This window comes from Maniola jurtina, chromosome 15 (genome assembly GCF_905333055.1).
Source record: "Maniola jurtina chromosome 15, ilManJurt1.1, whole genome shotgun sequence".
NCBI classification, from domain to species: Eukaryota; Metazoa; Arthropoda; class Insecta; order Lepidoptera; family Nymphalidae; genus Maniola; species Maniola jurtina.
This window is the reverse complement of record NC_060043.1, coordinates 12,782,902-12,808,907: the sequence shown is the minus strand read 5'-3', so window position 1 is coordinate 12,808,907 and position 26,006 is coordinate 12,782,902. Positions and strand designations below refer to the sequence as shown.

Below are 26,006 nucleotides of genomic sequence, written 5' to 3'. Positions count from 1 at the left end.
CGATTTTAGCCCATTAAAGGGTGCACCGTACTTTGGCGACTTGGCGAAAATGGCGAAAGAGATCTCAAAATGTATGCATTACGTTATTGGTTCCAACTTAAAGATTTTGGATTCATACTTTTTATTATAGATTCATTCCAAACAATATTTTTTGATGCAAGGTGTAGTCTTAGTTTATAAATTGATGGCTAACGTCATGTTTGGTTTGATGGCTATCAAACTATACAACATAACTTTAATTCAGTAGCCTCACATTAATATTATAATGAATGGATGGATTTAGAATCTTTTGACATAGTTCCTTGATGTTGCCATGTTAACAGTTAATTTTCTCAATAGCGGTTATTAAAGGCATTTTATAAAATGTCTCGAATTTTTTGAAGCTTTTTACTATAACTTTATTTTATTTGAAATTAATCATCACTGTTTAATTTCTTGAGAATGTCATGGATGTTTCTCGGAAAAAAAAAACTAAAAATCTTAAGGATTTTTGATGTTTGTTTTCTAAAAATGAACATGCGCAGAATTGAATTCAGAATGCAATATATATTAATGTCACAGTTAAAACCCTTTTTAGCTTGTAAAAACTAGAATCCAGAACGAATTCTGGTCATTTTGACTGTACAGTCTTGTCTGTCCTATCTCTAAAGTGTTTTGAAAAGCGCGAAACCAGAAGGTTGCGAAGGAGGCCTGAATTAAACGAAGTAGGTGAAGCCTAATGAAGAGACGACGGAGCGAATGTTCTGGCAAGGCCTATTTAAAAACAATCGATCAGTCAGTCAACAAATTAGTTATTTAGACAAATATGATAGCTTATTCTAGCTTTTACTACTAGTTTGAAACAGGTTTTAACTGTAGCATTTTATATAATAATGTGTAGTCTCAAAGAGACATTTCAAACATAGTTATATAACATGCATTATAAATTATCTAACAGTTTACTAACAACGCTCTTTATTATTGCTATATACAAAGTTGTATTTATAAATGTTATATGTACTAACTTAACCTGGCTTAAAAGTATATTTCACCCTAATTCCGTGGAAACGAGGATCAGAATAGCTTACACAAGTATTGACTAAAGTATAATTGCATTAAATAATGGTGCAATCTAAGGAGCAATTTTAAATAGCGTTAATTAATAAACTACAGTTTGTAGCTGGTTGGGTTGTTGTTTTTTGTACATGGTAGTTCCATAGTATATTTTACACTATTGTCACAAAAAGCGTTACACTGATTCGACCTTTTTAGAATTATAGGCAAATGCTTAACGTATACATACATTGATGTTTGTCTGTCTGTTTGTTACCTATCCGTACAAGTGTTGTTGGCACTTGCGTGAAGATTTCAGAAATAGTACCATCAACATACAATAGTTGACGCGCGAGTCCTATTGAGACCAATGAGGTACTTACAGTTGCATTTGTTCATTCACTATTTGTGAGTCTCCACTCCATCCCAAATGACGAAGAAGCTTCGCTTCAATAATCCTTGTCTATCAGTGCAACGCTACATTTACGGCCAAAATTAATAAATAAATCCTATCTGTAATCTGTCGATAATTACTTAGCTTACTTGTTATTTGATAAAGATGGTATAGTGCATCGCCATATTTGGTCTCTGGTTTGAGAGCTCGCCATATTGGTTTATGTCAACTGTCATGTCAAAATACGATTTCAGTCCTTAGTCTAATGATAAACCCTACTTTTGACATAACTTGCTATTACAATATAGTTTTTTTGACTATCCCTTCTGTGGCTCTTCCGTTCCACGTGACATTGGCGAAGTGCATCGTGCTGGTGTGGCACTAACAAAAGCCAAAGAGCAAAATAAGAAGACATGACAGTTAGAGCAAATATGGCCGAGTGCATTCTCCAAATGTATGCACTATATTTTTAACCAATTACTAACATCATTGCTAAGTTACTTATTGAGAGATTACAGTTAGATTGATTATAATTAATATCGGCCGTTAGCGATTCACAGCGCTATTATCTTACACGTAACCTAAATCATCATAAAAGGTACGATTTGTGTGTTTCCAAACGTAAAACAAATTAAGTGACAGTAGAAAAGTTTTCAGAAACGGACAAATCGTTTAGTTTTATATTTATATTATTTAGAAACTAAAATAATTCACAAGATTGAATTTATTAATTCAAAATTGAAAAATATAAAGATTTCACAAAGAGTTAGGACATGGTTGTAATTTCATTGAATAAAAAACAATTTTTGTATCAAAGGAAATAGGATTGAGATAAAATAATGTATTCTGTACTTTTAGGCTTAAGCTTCCAATGCGTAATATATTAAATTAATGTATGACTTAAAAAATTTAAAAGTGTCTGTTTCTTGACACATACACTTTTAGGATTAATTATACTATCAAGTTTCATATAAAAATGTGAAAAGCAAATATACACCTCATTACCTTCCTACCTGGTGTCATTACCACAGACTGTATCCTATACATTTTTGGTCCTTCAAGCCGGATAAACAGCAAGATATTCAGTCAAATATAGTACAAAAATGTTTGCAGTTGTCACTTAACTTTATGATATGCCAGAGTCTCAAAAACCAAAAGAGTGAGCCAAAATTGCTTGTGTTGTCAATTTTTATTATTACTATTCAAGAGCACTTTTCATTCATGGATTCAGTATTTATAAAGGGGAAGCTGTAAGAATAGAGACATCTAAATGTGACATGTGTTGATTAAAGGCTGATTCACACCAATTGCGTACACGTGACACGTGTGTAATGACGCGCGTAAACCCCTAACACACCGGGTTACGCATACGTCCACGCTTTACGCAAGCGGTGTGCCATGTTTCATACAGTTCCACACATTACAACGCAATGGTACGCGCTACGTCTATGCTTACGCAGCCAGTGTGAACGAGCTATTAGTTGTACACAATCTCTAAAACTTAAAGATATCCGTTTTCACAGGGAACAATTTGAAAAGACAAGCATTGTTTTGGACTTGTCAGTTTAGAGATTTTGTACAAACCACCATCATTTACATTACTTTGAATTTACTCTATATTGGATGTCAAGTTGTAGATCTTTGCCTACAAATTATAAGCTCATAGGAAGCCGCACTGGCCTTTGTTTTTTAATTTTGAGAGCTAATCTTTTGGCTTCAATATTTGATATTAAAATGTATTAACCAGAGTCTACTTTGACTATTGTATACCTATTTATTTTTAATATAATACGCATTTTAAGCTATATGGTAGTGGATGTTTAATATCTAGTGGTTATTTTCAGGTGGGGTAACGATTATTGCATTATAACGTAGATTAAAAATAAAACAAGAATTGCATTTTTGACATGGATTAAAAAACTTCTTAAGAAAATTTCGCTATAAAATATCAACACAAAAGTTATATCATTAAGTTTTGACTAAATAATTTCAAATAAAATTTGAAATTTGAACACTTGAAACCTGTTCTCTCCATAATATAACTAAAAAAAATGGTAAATCGGATTTTTTTAATACATCTAATTGGTAGTACACAGATTCTAAACTAAACTGACAGTTCTAAAAGTTATGCCAACCATTTGACGAGGTTTAGAGTTAAGATGGCGCCCGCATCTGTCATTTCATTATTAGAAAATTAATTAATTATTGTTTCTGATAAAGGCTTTCAAATTTTAATTTCTAAGCCCAAAAATATACTAAGAATTTTAAGAAAATAACATCTGGAAGACTGCAAACAATTTCTTTTACGAAATATTCGCAATATTGTAATATTTTTCTAAGATTTGAAACAAAGTGACTGAATGAATGAATAAAAATTTGACTTGGTTAAATCAATTCAGTTATGGAAAAAATATACCAAGAATATTGATAAAAACACATATTTTGAAAGTATGAAAGTTTAATTTCGTAACTAATGGAGAGTACAGGCTGCTTTGGATTGGATGTCTATACGCTACTCTTAAAAAACACCTGATATAGAAAACAGCCGCCTTGCTCTACGCGGTACGCGCGAAAGAGACGCACATATACAAAGTCCAGATATTAACAGGGTGTTTCAAAAACTACCCGACAACCCTACAAACGTAGGTGACTTATAATATACTGCCTAAGTATATTACTTATTATTATCATTTATACACTAATCACTGTTTATTTTAAAACACAACTTAAAAAAAAAACTTTGTTTAACTATATTAAATCTATATGTATAGTTGAATAGAAGCGCTGGAGGACCTAACGAGTGAAAAAAATAATAAATAGGATCCGGAAGCGCTACGGCCTCCTCAATTTGTACAAAAGCCGGTGTTCATCTGAAAGAAAGAGATGACTATGTTTCACATTCTCTGTCACATAATATGGCGTTAGGTAAAAAGAACTATGATCTTGAACTTGCGCAGTGGGTCATTTATTGATCTATTTGAAGGCACATCGTCTGTGGTGGTTTTATCGCCACATTTAATTTAATCTTTCGTTTTAAAACACCTTGATATAAGATGGTGGGATCAAAACAGCAGTTCTGTTTGGCCACATTTTCGGTTAAAATGACGTTTGAACGCTACTTTCGTCCAAAAAAAATCTAATTTACACTTAACTCGCGCTCAAAGAAATTTTACTTTAAAGTAACATGATTGTCATCAAGCGCAAAACTATCTATGATAAAAACTATAATAAAAATATATAAAATAAAAATTGTGTTCAAACTATCGTGAGTTATTTCCATTTTTCACCGCGATGCTCAACCGTGACGCGCAGCGAGCCGAGTCCCTATGAAACAGGACCCCAGATGAATCCGAAACTAGTCGGGCTTACATCGACTAAATACGTGAAGATAGCTGGAATATCCTAAACTAAAAAATTAAAATAGTATACTCACGCGTCGCTACCAGAGACGATGCAAATGTAGGTTGCGCGAGAGCACAGAACGCACGTCGTGCGTGAAACGCAACGCGTCCAAAACTGGCAGGAGGTTAAGTAACGCCACGTCTAGGGGGTCCGAGAACCAGGACTTTATTGGTATTGCATTATCTGAAAACAAAAACACATTTTTTGATTTGCAGTCCATGCTTGATATTATAAACCGGGATGTAATATTAATATTATAAGCCTGGGAAGAGAATTTAAGAAGTATTTAGCACAATTTTATTACTTGGGAAAGAGAGATTTAGCAATATTATATTACCTAGAGGTAACAATTTCGCACTAGTACATTGATTGGGAAAGACATAAATATTACCTAGGGAGAAGGATTTAGCACTAAGTATTATATTACCTGAGAAGGAGGACAAATAACATTATTATATTACCTAGGAAGTGGAATTTAACACAATTAGCCGGGAGGTAGAATTCAGTACTATTATATTACTGTGAAAGGAGATTCGACATATTTATATTACCTGGGTAGGAGGAATAAGCACTAATTTATATTATTACCAAATAAGAAAATTCATAACTTTAAAGTATATTACCGAGAAAGGAAAATTCAGCATTATAATATTACCGATAAAGGGAGATTAGTACTTATATTACCTGGGGAGGAGGATTTAGAACTAAAATATTACTCAACAAGGAGGATTATGCACTATTATATTATGAATTTGGATTAGTGAGGCAGGATCAGCCCTGCAATATTACCTGGGAAGTCCCGGTAGGCGCCGGGCGAGTTGTCGAGGATGAACACCCTGTTGAGGTCGTCGCATATCGACGACAGGTTCTTTGTGTACGAACCGTGCTCTGCCGTGCAGTGCTGCCTGCAAAGTTATATTTGATATTAATTGTTTATTGTAGTGATTTATGAGCTTATGTTCTTCATAGCCCAGTTCAACTGGCGCAGACATTAATGCAGTCTATCTGTCAGTATTTAAAGTCCTAAGGTTCATCAAAATTTTTCGTGATAAGGCATTGATATAATATAGCTCACGAATATGACAGCACTCAAGTGGACAGAATTGCATACACATCTGTTTCTTATGAAATGTATACTAAAGTTTTATTATATCAACAACTTACGTATGGGTATGATTGCGAAATATTTATATTGAAGAACTCTTGTCATCAACAGTAAATTTAAATATATTCGATAATAAGAACAAAAATATTAATTCTAAAATAAAACTTAACCTCTAAGCAAGAAGTAATTTGCAAAAATTTGAGTAATTTGAAAAAAGCATATTGGTTGTTATTTTTCGGGCGGTATTTGAAGCACTTATTTCATATCTTGTACATATACTCATATCACTGTAGTAAGACTAATTATAAAATCTAAAATAATTATAAATTATAAAATCTAGAACGGGAATCTAAATCTAGATCTGAACATGCTGGAATGGGTTACCTGTAAAACCGCCTCCGCAGGATCCCCCTGCCGTTGTCTAGCTTGTCGGCCACGGCCGCGCCGTAGATCTCCATGGACGCCGTGAACACCACCAGCTCGTACCACTGCGATACCTGACACCATGCAACTGCTTAGTTAAGACACCATCTCCACGGACGAGAGAATCGCGGCGATAGTTTCGCCATGTCAAAAAATTCAGAAAATCAAAGATTTCTCACAGAATTCCTAAAAAACCTAAATCCACAATTACAATAAATTCAGCTAATTGCAGGTTTTATTATTGCTTATATTTTATTGTTTGTGATATGATATGGCATTGTACCACAATGCCCAGCTGTAATCAGTTTTTTATAATACGTATCTCAATTTTGAGTTGTGGATTATGTTCTTCAGAAAATATGTCTAATTTTATCAGCCATAAAATGTCATCATACGCAAGCGTTAATCATACTTACAATATCTAGAAAATAGTCAACATGCGGCCGTTTATGCACGAAGAATCTAACAGGATGTTTGTCTATGGTGACTTTGAGCACAAAATCTGGAGGCGTGCCCGGCTTGACGGTGGGCCGCAGCATCGCGTCGTGGTGTGAGTGGATGAGCGTCTCGTCCAAGTCTAGGACTAACATTTTTCTTTTGACTAGACCTGGAAGCAAGGAAAGGATACTTTCAGGAATGAAGTAAATAGATAACTAGAAAATCTTAGAGCCCTCCACTCGCTTTAATTGAATTTTTAATCATCAAAGCAAATGAGTCTGGCTGTCACTTTTCTATGTACATTTTTGTACATCCATACTTCCATAAACTAATATTATAAATGTGAAAGTATGTCTGTATACCACCTTTTCACAGCCCATTCCTTCAACCGATTTTGATGAAATTTGGTACATAGATAGATTGCATCCCAGGTAAGGACATAGACTACTTTTTGTACCCGAAACCCAAAGAGTTTTTAAAGTTTCATACATTTAAGTAATTTTGCTGGAGATACCTAGTATCCTAGGAATGTAGGCTAGTTTTTATCCCAGAAAATTAAAGATTCTATGCGATTTTAAAACCTAAATTCAGTTGCAGATATCCACAATGGGCTCAAGCAACGACCAGCTTTGTAATCCAATAAATAATAAATCTTTGTTATTCAACAAAATAGAAAACTTGTTTTACAAGATTTACAATGACCTAATAAAAGTTTACATACAATACAAAAACAATGAGCTGACACAAATGGGATTTTCCTGGTAACTAAGTTGATATTAATATTTTATCCTCATAAAAATAAGTGCATTGTCAGTTGATGTTATTTTATTTTTTGTGTTGATGTTATTTTATTTTTTGTTGTTTCTGTTATTTTTTCTGTTGTTTTCGTTATTTTATTGTTTAAAAATAGGATAAAATGTGATGGATAGGATAAATGAGAGAATTAAAAAGTGCATTGTCATATCAATGCACTTTTAAAGAATTCTAAGTAAATTGAAGTCTCAATAGCAAAGACTATTCAAAGTTATAAATCTAACATTTCATCATCATCAGGATCAACCCATCACTAGCTCACTACAGAGTATGGGTTTTCTCTCATTATGAGAAGAGTTCTGACATAGTCCACATCCCTGGCCAAGTGAGGATTGGAAGACATGCAGGTTTCCTCATGATGTTATTCTGCACACTTGAAGTAAGTGATATTTAATAGCTTAAAATGCACATAGCTCCAAAAAGTAAGAGCCACATGCTGAGGATTGAATAGAAGGTGGAACTGAACTGGTCTGAACAAAGCCAATTTGTTGGCAATATTGGATCTCAAGTGTAGTAATACACACATAAATAATAGAAATAAACTTGAAAATTCATGTCTTTTCCTCGTAACTTAACCATGATGGTATACCACTATGATAAAACGAAGGAGACATTTTAGTTTGACTAAATGACTTGGTACTAAACAAACTCACTTGTTCATCACAAGTCAATAATTATTATTATTATTAATAAAATGCAAATAATGTACCTACTTGCAACTTTGCAAACAGTTGCAATTTTCAGCTGACATATGAGATAAATAAAGACCTGCTAATCAACTTTTCTATTTAGCTACTATTGTGCTGAGTATAGTTGTAGGTAAATAACTATTCTTTTGGAATTCAGGCCAATTGATAACGTACAGGCTTTCGAGATTTTGAATGTATTAAAGTTTTAATTTGCCAAGTTAAAAAATTTCATACAACACTTGTTTATAATCTGTTTAATAAGTTATCACCTCAGTGTGAAGAACCAGGCATGTGGTGCAAATTAAAATAGCAATTTGTATACACATTTGCTGGCCATATGTTTGCTGATTAGTATGTATGATTTTTGTTGAGAAAAATGACAAGTTTATTGGTGAAAGGGTACAACATAGATACTGCTAAAAATAGACAAGGATGTAACTGATAACGGGCTCGTACGTCCGCGATAACTGTTTACTGTCGTACATCTTGCGATTTTCTGCAGCTTGATTGATAAAATCTATTTGTACTTACTCAGCCTGTGTCGAGAAACGGGAGAGAGTGGATATATTTCATATTTGACGGACTGGTATTGAGCCAACTGAAAAGCAAACACCACGTGAGACACATTACTCGTAAATACATTTAAATTTCACGAAACACCACCAATACATTTATATTTACCGCTCGATATTGCTTTCTAAACATATAACAAAAACAACTCCATACTTTGGAAGCGATTAGCATGAACGCGCGAAGGCCCATTTGCAATTGTTTCAGCATTTGAAAAGTTTATGAAACGATTAATAATATACAGGAACCGTGAGTATTAAATAACAATGGACCCAACGAGATCATTGACGGCGTAATTCAAAACAAATTCAACGAAACGGGAAACCGAGTGCCGAAAACATCTAACCGCCATGACATAATCGACCCAAATCTCGCACCATGAACAAAATTGCTCGGTCCTACTTTCTTTTCAGATCTTTTCTGTGTTCTGTGTTGTTTCTTTTTATTGTCTCTGGTTTTTTTAGTGATGTATTAAAAACTCGACTATGAGACACCTATTAAGTCGATTTTTTACACTTGAATGTGCGGTAAGCTTTATGTTTTAAGGCGAAGTTCTTCAGTCATGTGTCAGCTTATCTTGTCTTTGGTCTCATCTGCTTAATCTGTGGCCTGTGCAATCTGTGGTACAATTTGCTATTGACGTTTCATTTTGGGGGCGGGTTTCATCTTCAATATTTTACAAAATTGCCTTAAAATGAAATTAATTTTTACGTTGATTTTATAAAATAATCGACACTGTAATTCATCGATGTGTTGTCTAATCGTCACGTGAGTTATTTCTTTATTTTTCCTGTACTTTATATATTTTCTAATTGTATCGGTATTATTGGTCATCATTCGTATCCTGTTTTATTTATTGATCTAATAGTCGTATTGGAGTATTCATACAGTTAAAATTTGTTTAACTGTATAGTTACCCTTATGTATTACAAATGGTAATAATAAAATCTTATTCCGCCCACAAACTCAATCTTTATTATATTAATAATTATAATTTAATGTTTACAAGAAGACATACTTTTTACGACGATCATGTGGAACAAAACATCGAATCTCGAATATCGAATGACAGAAAAACATCCTACAAAAATAGAACATTATTTTTGTCTTAAGTTTTTCTTGATGTAATGAGATTACATATATTATGTTCCAATACGCGCCCTTAATCCATTACATCGCAACTGACATAGTATGCCCTTAACTTATTACAGTGTAATATAAACACGCCCTTACATCGCGCCCTCAATCTATTACATTGTAATATAAACACGCCTTTACAATTTTCTGTCAATCAGATAAAAGAAATAAAACTGTCGAAAATATTTGATTACAAAATAAATTAAACTATAAACCAGTTCTACGGCAAGCTCATAATATTCCAATTACAATATTATGCCCTATGCCCCCTTAATCAAATATCTTCAGACATAACTCTGATAAAAAATGTTTCATTTTAGGACCATGTAAACATTTTGTTAAAATATCTGCCACCATTTTTTCAGTTGGCATATATTCAATTTTAACTAAATTATTTGCTATAGCCTCTCTTATATAATGATACTTAATATCAATATGCTTAGTTCTGTTGTGATTCATCTTATTGTTTGCTATTTTATGACAAGATTGATTGTCATTATACACCACAACTGGACTAATTAAACAATCATCATTTACTAAGAGGAACTCACCTAGCAAATTACGTAGGTATACCGCCTCCTTAGACGCTTGACATAGACCTACATACTCTGATTCTGTAGAAGACAACGAAACACATTGCTGTTTTCTACTTTCCCATGTTATTAAATTAAGACCTAGTTTAAAAATTAAACCAGTGAATGACTTCCTGTCATATGCACCGCCCCAGTCTGCATCTACATAACCACGTAAAATAACTTTATCAGATTTTACAAACTTTAAACATAGTTTAGACGTTCCTTTCAAGTACCGCAGTACTCTTTGGGCAGCTTTGTAGTGTAATTCATTATGAGCAGAATTGAATTGCGACAAAACACTCAAAGCATGTGCAATATCAGGTCTTGTATTAACTGCTAAATAATTTAGACACCCTATCAAGTTTTGGTACGGCAAATGACTCGTATCTGATTCTGACGCCTCTTCTAACTTAAGCCCAACCTCCATTGGAGTTGATGCAGGCTTACAATCTGATAACCCAAATTCATCCAAAACATTCAGAATGTACTGTTCCTGATCGAGAAATATTGCACCATTTTCCCTTCTCAGTCGCATTCCTAAAACATGCCTAGCCGGACCTAAATCTTTTAATTTAAATCTATCGAGAAGACCTATTTTTAAATTATGCTTCTCCTCTTTACTATTTCCGAAAACAAATATATCATCTACATATATTACAACAATAATTCTCTTATTGTTACCCGAGCTTTTGTTATACATACATGGCTCTATTTTCGACTGTACAAAACCTAAATCTAACATTGTCCTATCTAATTCGTTAAACCACGCATTCGAAGCTTGCTTCAGGCCATACAAGGACCTTTGCAATTTACATACCATGGTTTCTTGACCTTTGACAACTGCACCTTTTGGCTGTAGCATGTAAATATCTTCCTTTAACTTACCATACAAAAACGCAGTATTTACATCCCATTGATCAATAAACCAATCGTATTCAGCAGCTAGTGAGAACAATAGCCGCAAAGTGGAGCTTCGAACTACAGGTGAATATGTTTCGTTATAATCTACACCACGTACCTGTGTAAAGCCTTTCGCTACTAGCCTAGCCTTATATTTTACAATATTTCCATCGCTATCTTTTTTAATCCTAAAAACCCACTTGCAATGAATCGGCTTTTTGTCCTTTGGTAATTGAACTAACTTCCATGTTTCGTTTTCCTTTAGTGACCGAATCTCTTCATCTATAGCTTTTTGCCATAAATCCCCATCTGGTCTCGCTAAAGCCTCCTCAATGGTTAAAGGATCGCCGTTAATATCTGCAATGGCATTACATATGCAATTATTTACATCTGGTTGCTTACGTGATCTAAGATTATAACGTGGTTCAACCCTTTCCACAACGTTTTTGGTCTCGTCTTGATTATTAACCATTTCTACATTGTTTTCAGTTTCATTGTTATTATCAACTGTCTCAACAATAGTTTCAACTTTATTCCTTATTTTGTTTACGTCCTTATTTTCAATCTCTTTAAGATTGTCATTTGGCACAGACTCTTTTTGTCCCTCATCCAGATATATAGGAACAACTGTGTTCTTCGTTTCTATGTCATTAACACCAGGAAAAGTATTTTCTAAAAATTTAACATCTCTATATACATGAACGGTACTTGTCTTTGGATCCATCAACCGATAACCCTTAGTGTTACTAGGATATCCAACAAAAATCATTGGTACTGTTTTGCTATCCAATTTTTGTCTCTTTTGTTTCGGTTTCAATCCATATGCTAAACAGCCAAACACCTTAAGATGACTTAGATCAACTTTCTTCCCTGTCCATAATTCCTCCGGAACACCATCTTTTACGGCCTTAGTAGGGCTTCTATTTTTTAAATATACAACAGTATTTACAGCTTCTGCCCAATACTTCTTATTTAAATTAGCTTCACATAACAATGCTCTTGCTTTTTCTATAATCGATCTATTTGCCCTCTCAGCAACACCATTTTGTTCAGGTGTGTACGGGACCGTCGTCTGATGCTTAATACCTTCAGAGCTAAAAAATTTATTAAACAATCGATTACAGTACTCCGACCCATTGTCAGACCTTAAACATTTAATTGATTTGTTCATCTCTTTCTCTACTTCCGCCTTATACTCACGAAATTTCTCGAAAGTTTGACTTTTATTTTGCAGAAAATATACATGTGTTTTCCGAGTAAAGTCATCGATAAACAGTAACATATATCTTGAACCACTAAACGATGGCTCTTCCATCGGACCGCAAATATCGCTATGCACTATTTCCAAGATATCCCGTGCTCTAGTACCTTTGTTCTTAAAAGGACTCCTACACGTCTTCCCTTCAATGCATGGTATACATGGTTCGATCAAATCATTTTGTTTAAATTCCATTCCATTCACAAGATTTTTCAAATTATCCATATATTTTCTACTCAAATGTGCTAACCTTCTATGCCAAAGATTTGATAAAGTTTGACTTGACAATGTCACGTTCAATGACATGTTATGATTTTCTTTTAATTCGAAAATTCCACCAACATCCTGACATTTGACAATTTCTTTATCCTCTTTCGTTATGATACAACCTTTTTTGTTAAAATTCACAACGTAATCTTTTTCAGCTAGCTTGCTCACAGAAATTAAATTCATGGACAATTCGGGAACGTGCAAAACATTATCCAATACAAGTTCTGTATTTGCATTGATCTTCACATTAGCACTCCCTTTACCTTGGATCGACAATTCTTCCCCATTTGCCACTCTTATTTTCTTATCCGCCTGTTTTTGATATTTGGATAAATTATGAACATCGTGGGTCATATGGTGCGAACATCCACTGTCAATATACCAACTCTTCGTTTTAACTGGCTTCTTGTCTACAGTATTCATGCAAATCGACGCAAAATTATTTACTGTTCTAATCTGCCTCTTTTCTTTGCATTCTGATGCTTTGTGACCTGGTTCATGACACCTAAAGCATTTAAAGACTTTCGACTTATTTACCTTCGAATAACTATTTGATTTCGATTTTTGGGAAATCATATTCGATTTATTTGCCATCAAAACATTCGACGATGTAATCCTACTTGACTCATCTCGTTGTCTATTCGCCTCTTGTATCAATTTGGTTTTAATTTGCTCAAGGCTCAGTTTTTGTCCACTGTTGTCTACAGCCATTATAAGGGGATTATATACTTTACTCAACCCGCTCAGCATAATAGACACTATCCAGTCATCATCAATTGGAGCATCGATGTCATGCAACTGATTACACAAAAACATTATTTCGGAGATGTACTTCTCCATAGACTCAAAGTTTTCAAGTTTACATTGCCAGAGTTTTCGTTGTAACGTAATTCGTCTTCCCCACCCCTTGTCTTCGTAAGCTGTGCATAAACAATCCCAGACCTCTTTTGCAGTCCTTGCTCTATACACATGCGTGAAGCAATCGGGTTCAAGTAAAAGGCAAAGCGTTGCTTTTACTTTTGTGTCCACTTCTACCAGGTTTTCTTTTTGTTTACTCGTTTGAGCTTCATTTGCTACGACCCACCACCAGCCTTTCAATTCAAGATAGTTCTTTACCTTAAATTTCCAATTGGCAAAGTTTTCTGTGCCTTTCAACTTCTCGATGTGGCCGCACAAACCAGAATCAGACTGATGTCTTTCTTCCATCGTCATACGAACAAAAAATTTGACCCGATACTACTGAACTTTTCACTTTAGATTGAGTTTCAGGGCTCCCAGTTTTGCATGCAAGGGGACCATAACCAAATGGTAATAATAAAATCTTATTCCGCCCACAAACTCAATCTTTATTATATTAATAATTATAATTTAATGTTTACAAGAAGACATACTTTTTACGACGATCATGTGGAACAAAACATCGAATCTCGAATATCGAATGACAGAAAAACATCCTACAAAAATAGAACATTATTTTTGTCTTAAGTTTTTCTTGATGTAATGAGATTACATATATTATGTTCCAATAATTACCCTTTTTTGTTATAGAGAGAGCTTAGGGTGGAGTGACCTCATATAGGACTGATTAGCTCTTTTTTTATTATTTCCTAGTCATTTGAAACTTGATAGTATATGAAAGTTTCAGGAGGAGAACTAATGATACACTGCTCCTAGCAAGTTAAAACTTGAAAATTGTTAATAGTTTTCATGAAAGTTAAATAAAGTGTAATGAACGTTAAATAAAATGGAATACCTAATAAGTCCTTACTGACTAGGGGCAGGGCAGATTGAGCCATATCCTTAGTATCTATACAGCAGGTATCATTGTAAAGGCAGAATACTAAATTTCTTGATGGCATGGCACATTATTTGTGTGTATAATAATGTTAGCTTATTTTGATGTAATCATAGTATTAATTTGTTTGGAAATATACATATAACATTTGAGTGAGTATAATTATAAAATGTATTACCTAGGTAATATTATTGTACTCTTTGCATGACCCGAATTGAGGTTGTCATATCGCAACATACCCATTTAAGTTTACTTTATTCACAAACAAAGTTACCAAGTACCCTACAACAAAACAACTTCTTCACTATAATAGCAGTACTGTATGATATAACTTTGATCATCCTTCTAAGGTTCTTGGCTAAGGTCACTTCCACATTGTCAGAAATCCTTATGTTTGACTGACAGATAAGGTTCTCAAGGTTTAATTCCGCCTTTTGTATAAGAATAGAATAGAATAAAATAAAATTTATTCGTTGAAACCAACACATAAACATAGTATTACAAATAATGACGCTTATACAAAACTAAAAATAAAAAATAATAAAAATAAAAAAAAATAAAACAATATAAAACCTAAAATATAAAATTTAAAATATAAAACTTAAAAACTAATTTAACTTAAACAGTGTATTATGTATGTACTATGTGTTGTGCCAACGAAAGGGCCCGAACTCAGCTTGATGTTGTGGATACACAATGTACCCACAACGCTGGTATTCTGTTCGGGCCCAAACTTAACTTAACTTATAACTTATTGGTAGTGCATTAAAGTGTAAAAAATATGGTCAAGTGTGAGTTGGACTCACTCACTCACACACAGTACCATCATACAAGAATTAACACTTTTTAATTTTCTGGTGATGTATGTAAATTGTGACAGTTAAGGTCTAGTACTAAAAACCAATTAAATTAAACAGAGAAGGAAAATATTGTAAGGAAACCTGCATGCTGAGAGCTCTACCACGATGTTCTTGAAGGTGTAATATTAACAATTTTGATTTGAATGAGGGTTTGGTTTTGTGGGGTGTAAATTTAAAAGTATAAAATTCTGTGGGATCTTTTGATTTTCCGGAATAAAAAGTAGCCTATATCACTCTCCAGATTTTTCAAGTATATCCATGCAAGAAATCACGTCAAACGGCAAACAAATAAATGTGCACTCATATCCTTTTTCCACGCACATGCAAACTGTGGAATCAGATCCCTTCTGCGGTGTTCCCATTAGATTACAACATTGGGTTATTTAAGGGCGTACCAACAAATTCCTGAAAGGGTGGCAATACATTGGCGGTTCCTCTGGTACTGCAAATGTTCATTAGCAACGCGGTAATCGTTTATATATAATTAATTACGTTAACTTCAATTTCAAACGTGCCCAAGTCTGAGTTAGCCCACAACTAACTCAGCCGAAGTATTCTTTATTTTTACTATCACCACTTTATAAAATCACTTATACTTATTAGAACTATGAAAGCTGTTTGGCAACTCATACCCAAGCTTTCTCAACATTTATAGCTCGTTCACACAGGTTGCGTAAGCGTAGACGTAGCGCGTAGCATTGCGTTGAAATGGCCCGACAACATGGCACACCGCTTGCGTAAAGCGTGGACGTATACGTAACCCGGTGTGTTAGGGGTTTACGCGCGTTACTACGCACATGTCACGTGTACGTGCTTGGTATGAGTCGGTCTTTAAATAATCCTTTACATTGTATTTTATTGTGATTTATCTGATTATTTGCAGTGAATAGGCTCACGTCAAGATGATTGGGGGCCTGTTTGTGTACAACCACAAGGGCGAGGTGCTGATATCGCGTGTGTACAGAGACGACATCGGCCGCAACGCCGTGGACGCCTTCCGCGTGAACGTGATCCACGCGCGCCAGCAAGTGCGCTCGCCGGTCACTAACATTGCGCGCACCTCTTTCTTCCACATCAAGGTACAGTGTATATTCAAACAATCAAAAGCTTAATCCATACTAATCAAAACTAACATTATAAATGCGAAAGTGTGTCTGTCTGTCTGCTACCTTTTCACGGTCCAATAGTTTAACCAATTTGGATGAAATTTTATACAGAGGTAGCTTGCATTCCGGAAATTGACATTAGCAACTTTTTATCCTGGAAAATCAAAAAGTTCCCATAGGATTTAAAAATAAATAAATCCACGCAGATGAAGTCGCTATAATCCACTAAAGGATTCCTAGATTCCTTCCTAGATTCCCTCCAGATTTGCCTTTCTAGAAAGGCAATCTGTGTAGTACAACATGCACCACCCGCCCTCCCATCGCTAAGCATGCAGGAAAACCTACTAGGGTTTTAGAAGGGAAGAGCTATTTGGTCTAAGTTTCATATTCCTTTCAAGTATTTTATTTTTATTTGTAAGATTAATTGTGTTGGCAAAGGGCTTGATGTATATTGGCTCACTTGGTAATGTGCCAGCTTCCATGCCAAGAGTTCACTGTCTCATATTCTGTCATTATATTATTACTAGCTGATGCCCGCGACTTCGTCTGTGTTGATTTAGGTTTTAAATCCTGTGGGGACCCTTAAATTTTTACAATAAAAAGTAGCCTATGTCGAGTGACATAGAGTATAGACACATCCAGGTCTTTAACTTTAACATGCCCATGCAGAAAATCAGTCAATCAGTTACTATATTGCGACATGATTGAAGGATAAACCAATAAACCAACAAACAAACATATTTTGAATTTATAATGTGGGTAGTGACAAAATCAGAAGTCCAACCTGAAGTTGCAAAATGGCACATGCAACTTTGGCGATTACACAGACCTGCTGGCAAGTGATGATGCAGCCTAAGATGCAGCGCGCTTGACTAGAAGATGCCTATTCACTCTTGCCTAGGAGGTACCTATTTCGACTAGAAACGAGAAGACAAGTCACGTCATACGCATGGAATTTTGACAAAGTGCAGGCCCAGACGCAGAGTTCTGCACACACTGTACATAGAGAGACATTGTACAAAGTGGTTATTATTTCCCAGCGTGCAAACATCTGGCTGGCAGCGGTGACCAAGCAGAATGTAAACGCGGCCATGGTGTTTGAGTTCCTACTCAAGATCATAGATGTGATGCAGTCTTACTTCGGCAAGATCTCCGAGGAGAACATCAAGAACAACTTTGTGCTCATCTATGAACTGCTTGATGGTGAGAATTATCTTACACTTACGTCTTTTGACTTCCTCCGCATAGTGGTTAAGTACTGCTGTCCTATAAATGGGGGTCTTGGTTCGATTATCTCGAAAGAATTTCAGAATTAATAATTTCTAAATTGACTCTGGTCTGGTCTGGTGGTAAGCTCCGACTGAGGCTAGTTACTACCTTACTGGTAAAGCCATGCCAACAAGGGATTTAGAGTTCTGGTAAGATGCTGCATAGAAACCGAAGTATGGGTTCAATAAATCTACCATACTCCATCTAAGTTAGGGGTAAGATGGAAGGTACAGGCTAATTTGTAAATAAATAAAAAAAAAAAAAAAATGATTTTGGCCATAAGTCAAAGACAAACCCATGTAAAACAGGGTTAGTTCGCCAGTATCAACCACCGAGTTTCTTGCTGGTTCTTCTCGGTAGGAGAGGCATTCCGAACCAGTGGTAGATGCTCTTGACGATTCAAAAGTACTTGTAAAAGTCTAATTGAATAAAAATATTTTGAATTTTGAATATATAAGATGACCTACATAATATTTTGTATATTTTTTTCAGAGATCCTGGACTTTGGTTACCCACAAAACTCTGACACAGGAGTTTTGAAAACATTCATCACTCAACAGGGCATCAAATCCGCTTCCAAGGAAGAGCAGGCACAGATTACCTCTCAGGTAAAATACAACAAACACAACTACATATACTTACTCTAGGTGCCTAAGGCTAAAGACACATCTAACGGAATTCCGCTACAATGTGAAATAATATTAAATAAAATATTGCACACATAACATAAATAAATACATCTGGACAAAATATGACTTGAGCAAGTCTTGAGTATATAATTGCACGGCGTATAGCCTAGTTAAGTCATGTGTCTTAAGCTAGGGATAAGTGTTATGAGGGCTTAAGTCAAACAGGCTATAAAACAATATGCAATTGTGCAAGACTAAGTCTTATATTGCACGGTGTATAGATTAAGTCACGTGTCTTAATATACAATTTTGTGTTTTTTTTTTAAATTGTAGGTGACAGGACAAATCGGTTGGCGTCGCGAAGGCATCAAATACAGACGCAATGAACTGTTCCTTGATGTTCTGGAATATGTCAACTTATTGATGTCACCTCAAGGTTGGTTTGTAGTTGTTCTTTTTTTTTGTAATATACTTTAGTGATATTTATATTAGGCAAATTAATACTTGTCTAACATCAAGATAATTGAACTGTTTAAAATTTAAAAAAAAAATTGGTAATCAGTGGGGGCAAAAGTTAAAACTGAAAACTATGAAACAACTATGGAATAACGAATTTTCAAAGTAATTGAAATATCAAAAATTTAAAATGACATAATTTGTATATTGAAACTATTAACATTAATTTAGGTTCTACATCTATCCATACTCGGAGCATTATTAACATCAAGGAATATCGTTATATTGGTAACATATATTATAATGCGTAAAAATGAGTTCTCACGCGCCATTTTATAACTTTATGTGTCAAATATCGTGCCAAAAGTACGATTTTAGTCCTTATTTTATCAGTGAACTGTACTTTTGACCCATAGAGTTAAAATGGCGCGTGAGAAGTAATTTTGACACAGTTTTATAACATTATTACATTGCATTTTACATCTATCTCTTAGGTCAAGTGCTATCGGCTCACGTGGCAGGCAAAGTTGTCATGAAGTCTTACCTCTCGGGCATGCCGGAATGCAAGTTCGGCATCAATGATAAGATTGTCATGGAAGCCAAAGGAAAAGGAAACGGTGAGTAGTCGGTCACCTACAAATAAAAAAAAAATAATCAACTTGTTTTTTGTTATGTGGTTAATGGTTCTACTTCTGATTTGAAAAAAAACTTGATATCAATCTATCACCTGCCACATTTAATTCTATCAATTTTGCAATATCTGATTCACCCCTGTCTAGTGTCTATATTATTATATCTATACTAATATTATAAATGCGAAAGTGTGTCTGTCTGCTTGCCTGCTAGCTTTTCATGGCTCAACGGTTTAATGGATTTTGATGAAAGGTACAGAGTTAGCTTACACCCTGGGGAAGAACATAGACAACTTTTATCCCAGAAAAGCAAATAGTTCCCATGGGATTTTTAAAAACCTCAATCCACGCAGACGAAGTTGCGGGCATCATCTAGTTATGTATAAAATAACAACAATATTATTTTTCAACTTTTGTAAGATTTACTGGACCTACTTGTGCCTTTTGAAAAACTATAATTTTTTTAATAAAAATCCAAAACTGGTTTTTAACTGATGGTATATTTACCAGGTGGCATATCCGGCAACACGGACAGCGACCCGGCTAGATCGGGCAAGCCTGTGGTCGTCATCGATGATTGCCAGTTCCACCAGTGCGTGAAGCTCAGCAAGTTTGAGACGGAACACTCCATCTCCTTCATACCGCCCGACGGAGAGTTCGAACTGATGAGGTTAGTGTGTGTGTGTGTGACACTGACAGCGCCCCGGCTAGATCAAGGTAGCCTGTGGTGCTTATTATTTCTATCTAATAGTGTAAAAATTGCTTGGCCAGCAAAGATTTTCAGCAAGTGTCTGAAATTTTAATAGTCTGCTCAAGAACAACCAAACGCAGATCCGGATTTAGTTTTTCGGCGATTTCTAGCAACGATTTTGCAGCCATCAAGTTGCCATCGTTGGTGATGAAAAAAAAAGAAATTAAAAAAAAAATCACGAAATTGCTATAGTTTTGAATTTTACAAAAAAGTTGACACTATTAAAATTTGTTGGTTACTTTTCAGATACCGCACTACAAAAGACATCTCCCTCCCGTTCCGCGTGATACCCCTCGTCCGCGAGGTCGGCCGCACCAAGATGGAGGTGAAAGTGGTCCTCAAGAGCAACTTCAAGCCCTCCCTGCTGGGGCAGAAGATAGAGGTGAAGATCCCCACGCCGCTCAACACCAGCGGCGTTCAGCTCATATGCCTGAAGGGCAAGGCCAAGTACAAGGCCTCTGAGAACGCCATCGTGTGGAAGTAAGTAATACCCTGTCAAAAAGTGGAAAGTCTTATTTCTTGTGTGATGCTATGGAACCCTTTGAGTGCGACTCCGACTCACACTTGGCTGGCTTTTTTCCAATTTGGGTCCAATTCAGGTGTTTTTGTCTTCAATCCTCTTTCACTTTTCCCATTTAGTTTATGAAGATTTGCTTTAAAAAAGTTTTTGTTGTAGAATAAAGCGTATGGCCGGTATGAAGGAAACTCAACTATCCGCGGAAATCGAGCTACTGGAGACTGATACCAAGAAGAAGTGGACTCGCCCACCCATCTCTATGGGCTTTGAAGTGCCCTTCGCACCCTCCGGCTTTAAGGTACTATCATCCTCCATCCCTCTCTAGCGCAGTGGTGAGCGCTGTGGCCCTATTAGTGAAGTCCCGGGTGTGATTCCCGGCAGGGGAAATTTGGAATTTTATAATTTCTAAATTTTCTCTAATCTGGTCTAGTGGGAGGCTTCGGCCGTGGCTAGTTACCACCCTAACCCCAAAACCGTGGTGCCAAGCGATTTAGCGTTCCGGTACGGTGTCATGTAGAAACCATTTGATAGGCATCCACTGCTGGACATGGGACTTTCACATGCGACAGTCTTGTGCCACCGCCATCCAGCGGCTCGATGCGACTCTCTTGATGTCGGCTGTCTTAGGGGTTTCCAACACTACGCTTTCCAGTGCGAGGTTGCCATTGTATTACTTTGGGACTTCAACCTCTAATCATCTATTCGAATTATGTGCTCTGCCCATCGCCATTTCAGCTTCGCAACCTGCTAAACTATGTCGGTTACTCTGGTGCTCTTGCAGACCTCATTTCTAATTTGATCACGTAGATAAACTCCAAGCGCCCTATCCGTATATCTATCCATCGCCCGCTGAGCGACTGAGCTTTCTTATGAAATAGTAATTAATATACCGTAGTAATTAAAGTGATTTTCATAAAAATTTCAGGTTCGCTATCTAAAAGTGTTCGAGCCCAAACTGAATTACTCCGACCACGATGTGATCAAATGGGTGCGATACATCGGCCGCTCTGGACTGTACGAGACTAGATGCTAAGCTCACGGCAACGAACCTCGGTAAGGAATCCACACGCACGCTTACACGCAAACTCGCACGCATACATACACGCATACTTATACGCATACTTACACGCACACATGCCATAATATACAAGAGACATTGTGGCTAATTCTGATGTACGGTCGGCCTCAGAATTCGAGTAGCAATTCCGCGAAACTTGCATCAAAAACCTGTCGCACTTATGACCTTCTTCTAACGCATGTTCATAACCGTGCCACCGAATATGATCATAAAGGTGCTAAACGACTTACGGCCTTTGATTGTACATTGCTATACGAATCAGCTAGAGATACGAAAATAAAACCCACATATTCCTTTTAAAAACATCACCATAGATGAAGATTTTATTTTATTTTATTTTTATTTATTTGGGACATTAAACAATTACATATTATATATTAAAGCTATAACTTAAATCTATCGTTAAATATTAGTAAATATGTAATCAACTACACTATCCACAGCTTAACAATAGAACTAGGGCGACACAATATGAATAAACTTCTTAACCTAATATTAACAGAGGATATAGAGGATTATGTATGTAATTATCTAAATGACAGTATAAATGTATTATCCCTTTAGGCTCTCGGTGGAAGGGATGGCACTAAATTTAGTTTAAATATTGTATGCAACATTCAGCCATAATACAAATATAACCTGTTTTAAAAAATAACAGTGTTTTCTTTTTTCAGGAAACTTCAATCAGATTCTGGATGTCGTAGAACGATATGAAGCGTGTTACATATTATATTTGTTTTTTTTTGTATATAACTTGTCATACACCAATGATTTGAGATTCTGTTAGGTTATTATTACAAAATCAAACATTTGTATGTATTTTTACCCGACTGCGGCAATCCCAAAAGGAAGGGTTATTATGATTTGCTTATAAGTTTTCTGTATTTTGTTTTAAAAACTATGTAAAACTGATATCAAAATTATTTTAATAATTTATTTATCAAGTCTTTTTAGTAAAAGAGATATAATCTATGTATTAGAATCTCAATAATAATAATAACTTTTATAAAATTGGTAAGTATAGCACAAAAAATGGATTGGTATTTATTTTCAAAAATCCTCATCATGTACTAAAAAATATATAAGTCATGTTCTTTTTGAATCATACACAGGAAGAAAGACGTATTATGAAGAGTTTTATTTCTCGCTGAAATTAAGTTTTTGATGTAAAAATGTATTAATACCTATAACATTATGTTATTTAGCTGATTGCTAAATAACTTATGAATACAATATTATTTTGATTTTTTTATTCTAATTATCGATATTGTAACGAATTTTGTATGTGGGTAGATCTTTTTAATACTGGTCGTTTAATGTGGAGACTGGAGATGCCAGTATGATGCGTGCCACTGAAAAAAAGAATCGAGAAGAGTTCGCTCTCTCAGTCATCCACTATATTTATGTATAGAGTGTGAGTGAGACGGTATGATTAGCGTCGCTTCATTTCGATTACTTTCTTTAATGGCATCTTTATAAGTCTAGTTTAATTAAAGGTTCTTTCAGACGTGCCACAACTACAATTAAATCACAGCGATGATAATGGCGCTGTTATTAATAAAATGCGTTTACTATTGTGTTTGGTATTTTACTTTACTCAAAAATGCAATATGGTTGGTAATTTAACCAAAATGTGTGTGAAGTTAGATATGTGGTTAGTACATATTATGAGATTTTACATAGCAACGCTGATAGTATTTGAGCAGAGATTCGAGAGAAGAACGCAATAACGTCAGAGAAAATGGATTTAGAAATTAATTTGGTTAAAATTTTGTAACCACTGAAACATCCCTTTGGTCGTTGGATTTAAAATCGTAAAGACTTTTCTTCTTACAAAAGATGTATTCGATAATAGAGTTTTTGACAGAGAGAGAAAAAGTAAAACAGAAAAAAAGCAGCTAGGGTTGTCCGCGCAATTCTTAATAATGTTGTCAGCGTTAAATTAAGGCTGTGCCTTTACAAAGTCAAATTTTTACTAACTTCAATTTTACAAAGTTTCTGCTTGAATCGCGGGCTGTAGATGTATTTAGTAATTGGTGTTTGCGACAACGCAACTTCAGGCAGCTGCAGAGACCGTTCACATACGACCACGACGACACGCACACCTTGCGGTCATTTTCCGATTTTTGTGGCCCGTCTGAATAAACACCTAAAGAGCACTAACCTAATATATTTTTACTTTGATTTTTGATGTTATATCATTCCCTTAGAATTTTAGAGCTCGACTCAATTTTTTGTAGATTTTGGATTTTAAATATTGCTTTTAGGGCTGTTTTTTCAATCACCAAGTAAAATGACTATTTTATAATGGGCTATTATTATATTATAATGACTATATTTTAAAAGTTTAGACGCACAATACCCAAAACGCATAATGCCAAATGTCGTAAAAGTTTGCATATGCCAATGCGCTAATGGTCAATTCGCTATGGTAGAAAAAAATTATTAAAAAAAAATTAAAAATAAACTGTGTAAACTATGTTAAACTATACTATAATAGGGGTTTAAGAACATCTTAAAATTTAAGAGACCCTTAAAATTTAAGAAGTCCTAATATTGAAGAACACTTTGTTTAACCTATGAAATTTTGCGTTGGTATTTCCAAAAAAATCAGTTTTGGTATTTCGCGTTTTTGGCGTTGTGTGTCTACGAATAACTTTCAAAACGTTTTTATTCTGATCTATGAAAAATCTGCTCTAAACAATATATTTAAAGCAAAAATCACAAAAATTAGAGTCCAGTAAAGGTGGTAACAAATTGCCTGCGTTACTTGTAGATAATTATACGTAGTACATATTTATAATGTAGCCTTTTCAAATCACATTGATGTTATATACTTACTTGTTAATAAAGTTTCGCTGAGTGACTTTTCATTAACTAAACTCAAATGAATTTTATCTGTATAGTTTTAAGCCTAGGGTTGTAAAGCTGTTTCAAAGTGTATATTACATGTGTTAATAAACCAATGACTTCTATATATTATTAGTAACGGGCCGGGGCAAAATATGGAATTTGAAGCATACTTGTAGGTGTCGTTTTCTCAAAGGTGCGCAAACCTCACGCTTGTATAATGTAGTACGTGCCGCTACGTACATGAATTTGTCTTAACTTTAAGTAAAATATGAATGTGAGCTTTGCCCATCTACAGTTTTATAATATCTTTGTAAGTTTTATAATATCTTTGCAAGAAACGAGTAAATGAGAATTAGTTAAATTGAATGAACTAAAAGGAGGGTTCTATTTTTTGTTTTTGATTGAAAACCCCCTAAATATAATTTAAAATATATTAATGTATAATTTTGAATGTTTTGTATGAAATTCAAGGCATTTGGCGTAATATTATAAAATTGATTCAATATTACTTTGAGGTGCGTGCGTTAGGTTAGGAAAATAAAATGGATTTCAATTTTTTAAATAATTTGATGATTTTTTAATTTTTTAAATGTCACTCAGCAAATATTTTCCTAGTGATAGTAAAACATACAAGTTTTTGGAGCCTGTTGGTAAACATATTAAATGAAGTTGGTATGTTTGTATGAAACGTATCGTATCTGCATGCGTATGAGAAATGCTTTACTGTATGGTATCGTGTTATAGAAATGTACAATAAAATATATCTAAATAAATAATTATAATAAATACGTTTAAAATTAAACTACTGTTGGTTTTATTTAGAGCCTAGCCCGCACAGCGAATAGAAATCACGCGATTTTTTTTCGCAATTCTGTAACCCTTGCAAGTTGCAATCAATCATAAATAGAGAGGCCCGCATTTAAAATTCGCGCGGGAAAAGATCTGTGATTTGATTGCTGACATTTCCGTTTTTTTTTAAATTTAATATCAATAGGCACCATCAATTATAGGTGCATTAGCTAATTATTTGATCACTAAGATGGATCCATCATAT

At 34.8% G+C, this 26,006-nt stretch overlaps 2 protein-coding genes across 2 annotated transcripts; one reads left to right on the top strand and one right to left on the bottom strand.

Moving 5' to 3' along the window:
* Nucleotides 1-1,772: 1,772 nt before the first annotated feature.
* LOC123872755 (CTD nuclear envelope phosphatase 1 homolog) lies at nt 1,773-9,265 on the bottom strand. The gene is made up of 7 exons (XM_045917273.1): nt 8,978-9,265; nt 8,828-8,894; nt 6,773-6,963; nt 6,318-6,430; nt 5,618-5,733; nt 4,860-5,011; nt 1,773-4,296 (listed from the first exon to the last, which is right to left on the bottom strand). Exons 1-6 carry the CDS (start codon nt 9,074-9,076, stop codon nt 4,866-4,868), a joined length of 732 nt encoding a protein of 243 aa, XP_045773229.1. The 5' UTR covers nt 9,077-9,265; the 3' UTR covers nt 1,773-4,296; nt 4,860-4,865.
* A 213-nt stretch (nt 9,266-9,478) lies between these two features.
* LOC123872748 (AP-2 complex subunit mu) lies at nt 9,479-25,752 on the top strand. The gene is made up of 11 exons (XM_045917265.1): nt 9,479-9,634; nt 16,545-16,740; nt 17,808-17,970; nt 18,529-18,644; nt 18,999-19,101; nt 19,616-19,738; nt 20,264-20,423; nt 20,751-20,984; nt 21,181-21,319; nt 21,947-22,074; nt 22,774-25,752. Exons 2-10 carry the CDS (start codon nt 16,564-16,566, stop codon nt 22,052-22,054), a joined length of 1,323 nt encoding a protein of 440 aa, XP_045773221.1. The 5' UTR covers nt 9,479-9,634; nt 16,545-16,563; the 3' UTR covers nt 22,055-22,074; nt 22,774-25,752.
* Nucleotides 25,753-26,006: the final 254 nt, after the last annotated feature.

What these genes read in the sequence shown, in the direction of transcription:
- LOC123872755 (XM_045917273.1), bottom strand. Translation starts at nt 9,076, where the DNA reads ATGCTGAAACAATTGCAAATGGGCCTTCGCGCGTTCATGCTAATCGCT. An exon ending in TTAGAAAGCAATATCGAGCG is followed by an intron (nt 8,895 to 8,977) that starts GTAAATATAAAT and finishes TTTGCTTTTCAG; the next exon opens with TTGGCTCAATACCAGTCCGT. An exon ending in CTGCGGAGGCGGTTTTACAG is followed by an intron (nt 5,734 to 6,317) that starts GTAACCCATTCC and finishes ATAACTTTGCAG; the next exon opens with GCAGCACTGCACGGCAGAGC.
- LOC123872748 (XM_045917265.1), top strand. Translation starts at nt 16,564, where the DNA reads ATGATTGGGGGCCTGTTTGTGTACAACCACAAGGGCGAGGTGCTGATA. An exon ending in AGGCACAGATTACCTCTCAG is followed by an intron (nt 18,645 to 18,998) that starts GTAAAATACAAC and finishes TTTAAATTGTAG; the next exon opens with GTGACAGGACAAATCGGTTG. An exon ending in GAGAACGCCATCGTGTGGAA is followed by an intron (nt 20,985 to 21,180) that starts GTAAGTAATACC and finishes TTTTTGTTGTAG; the next exon opens with AATAAAGCGTATGGCCGGTA.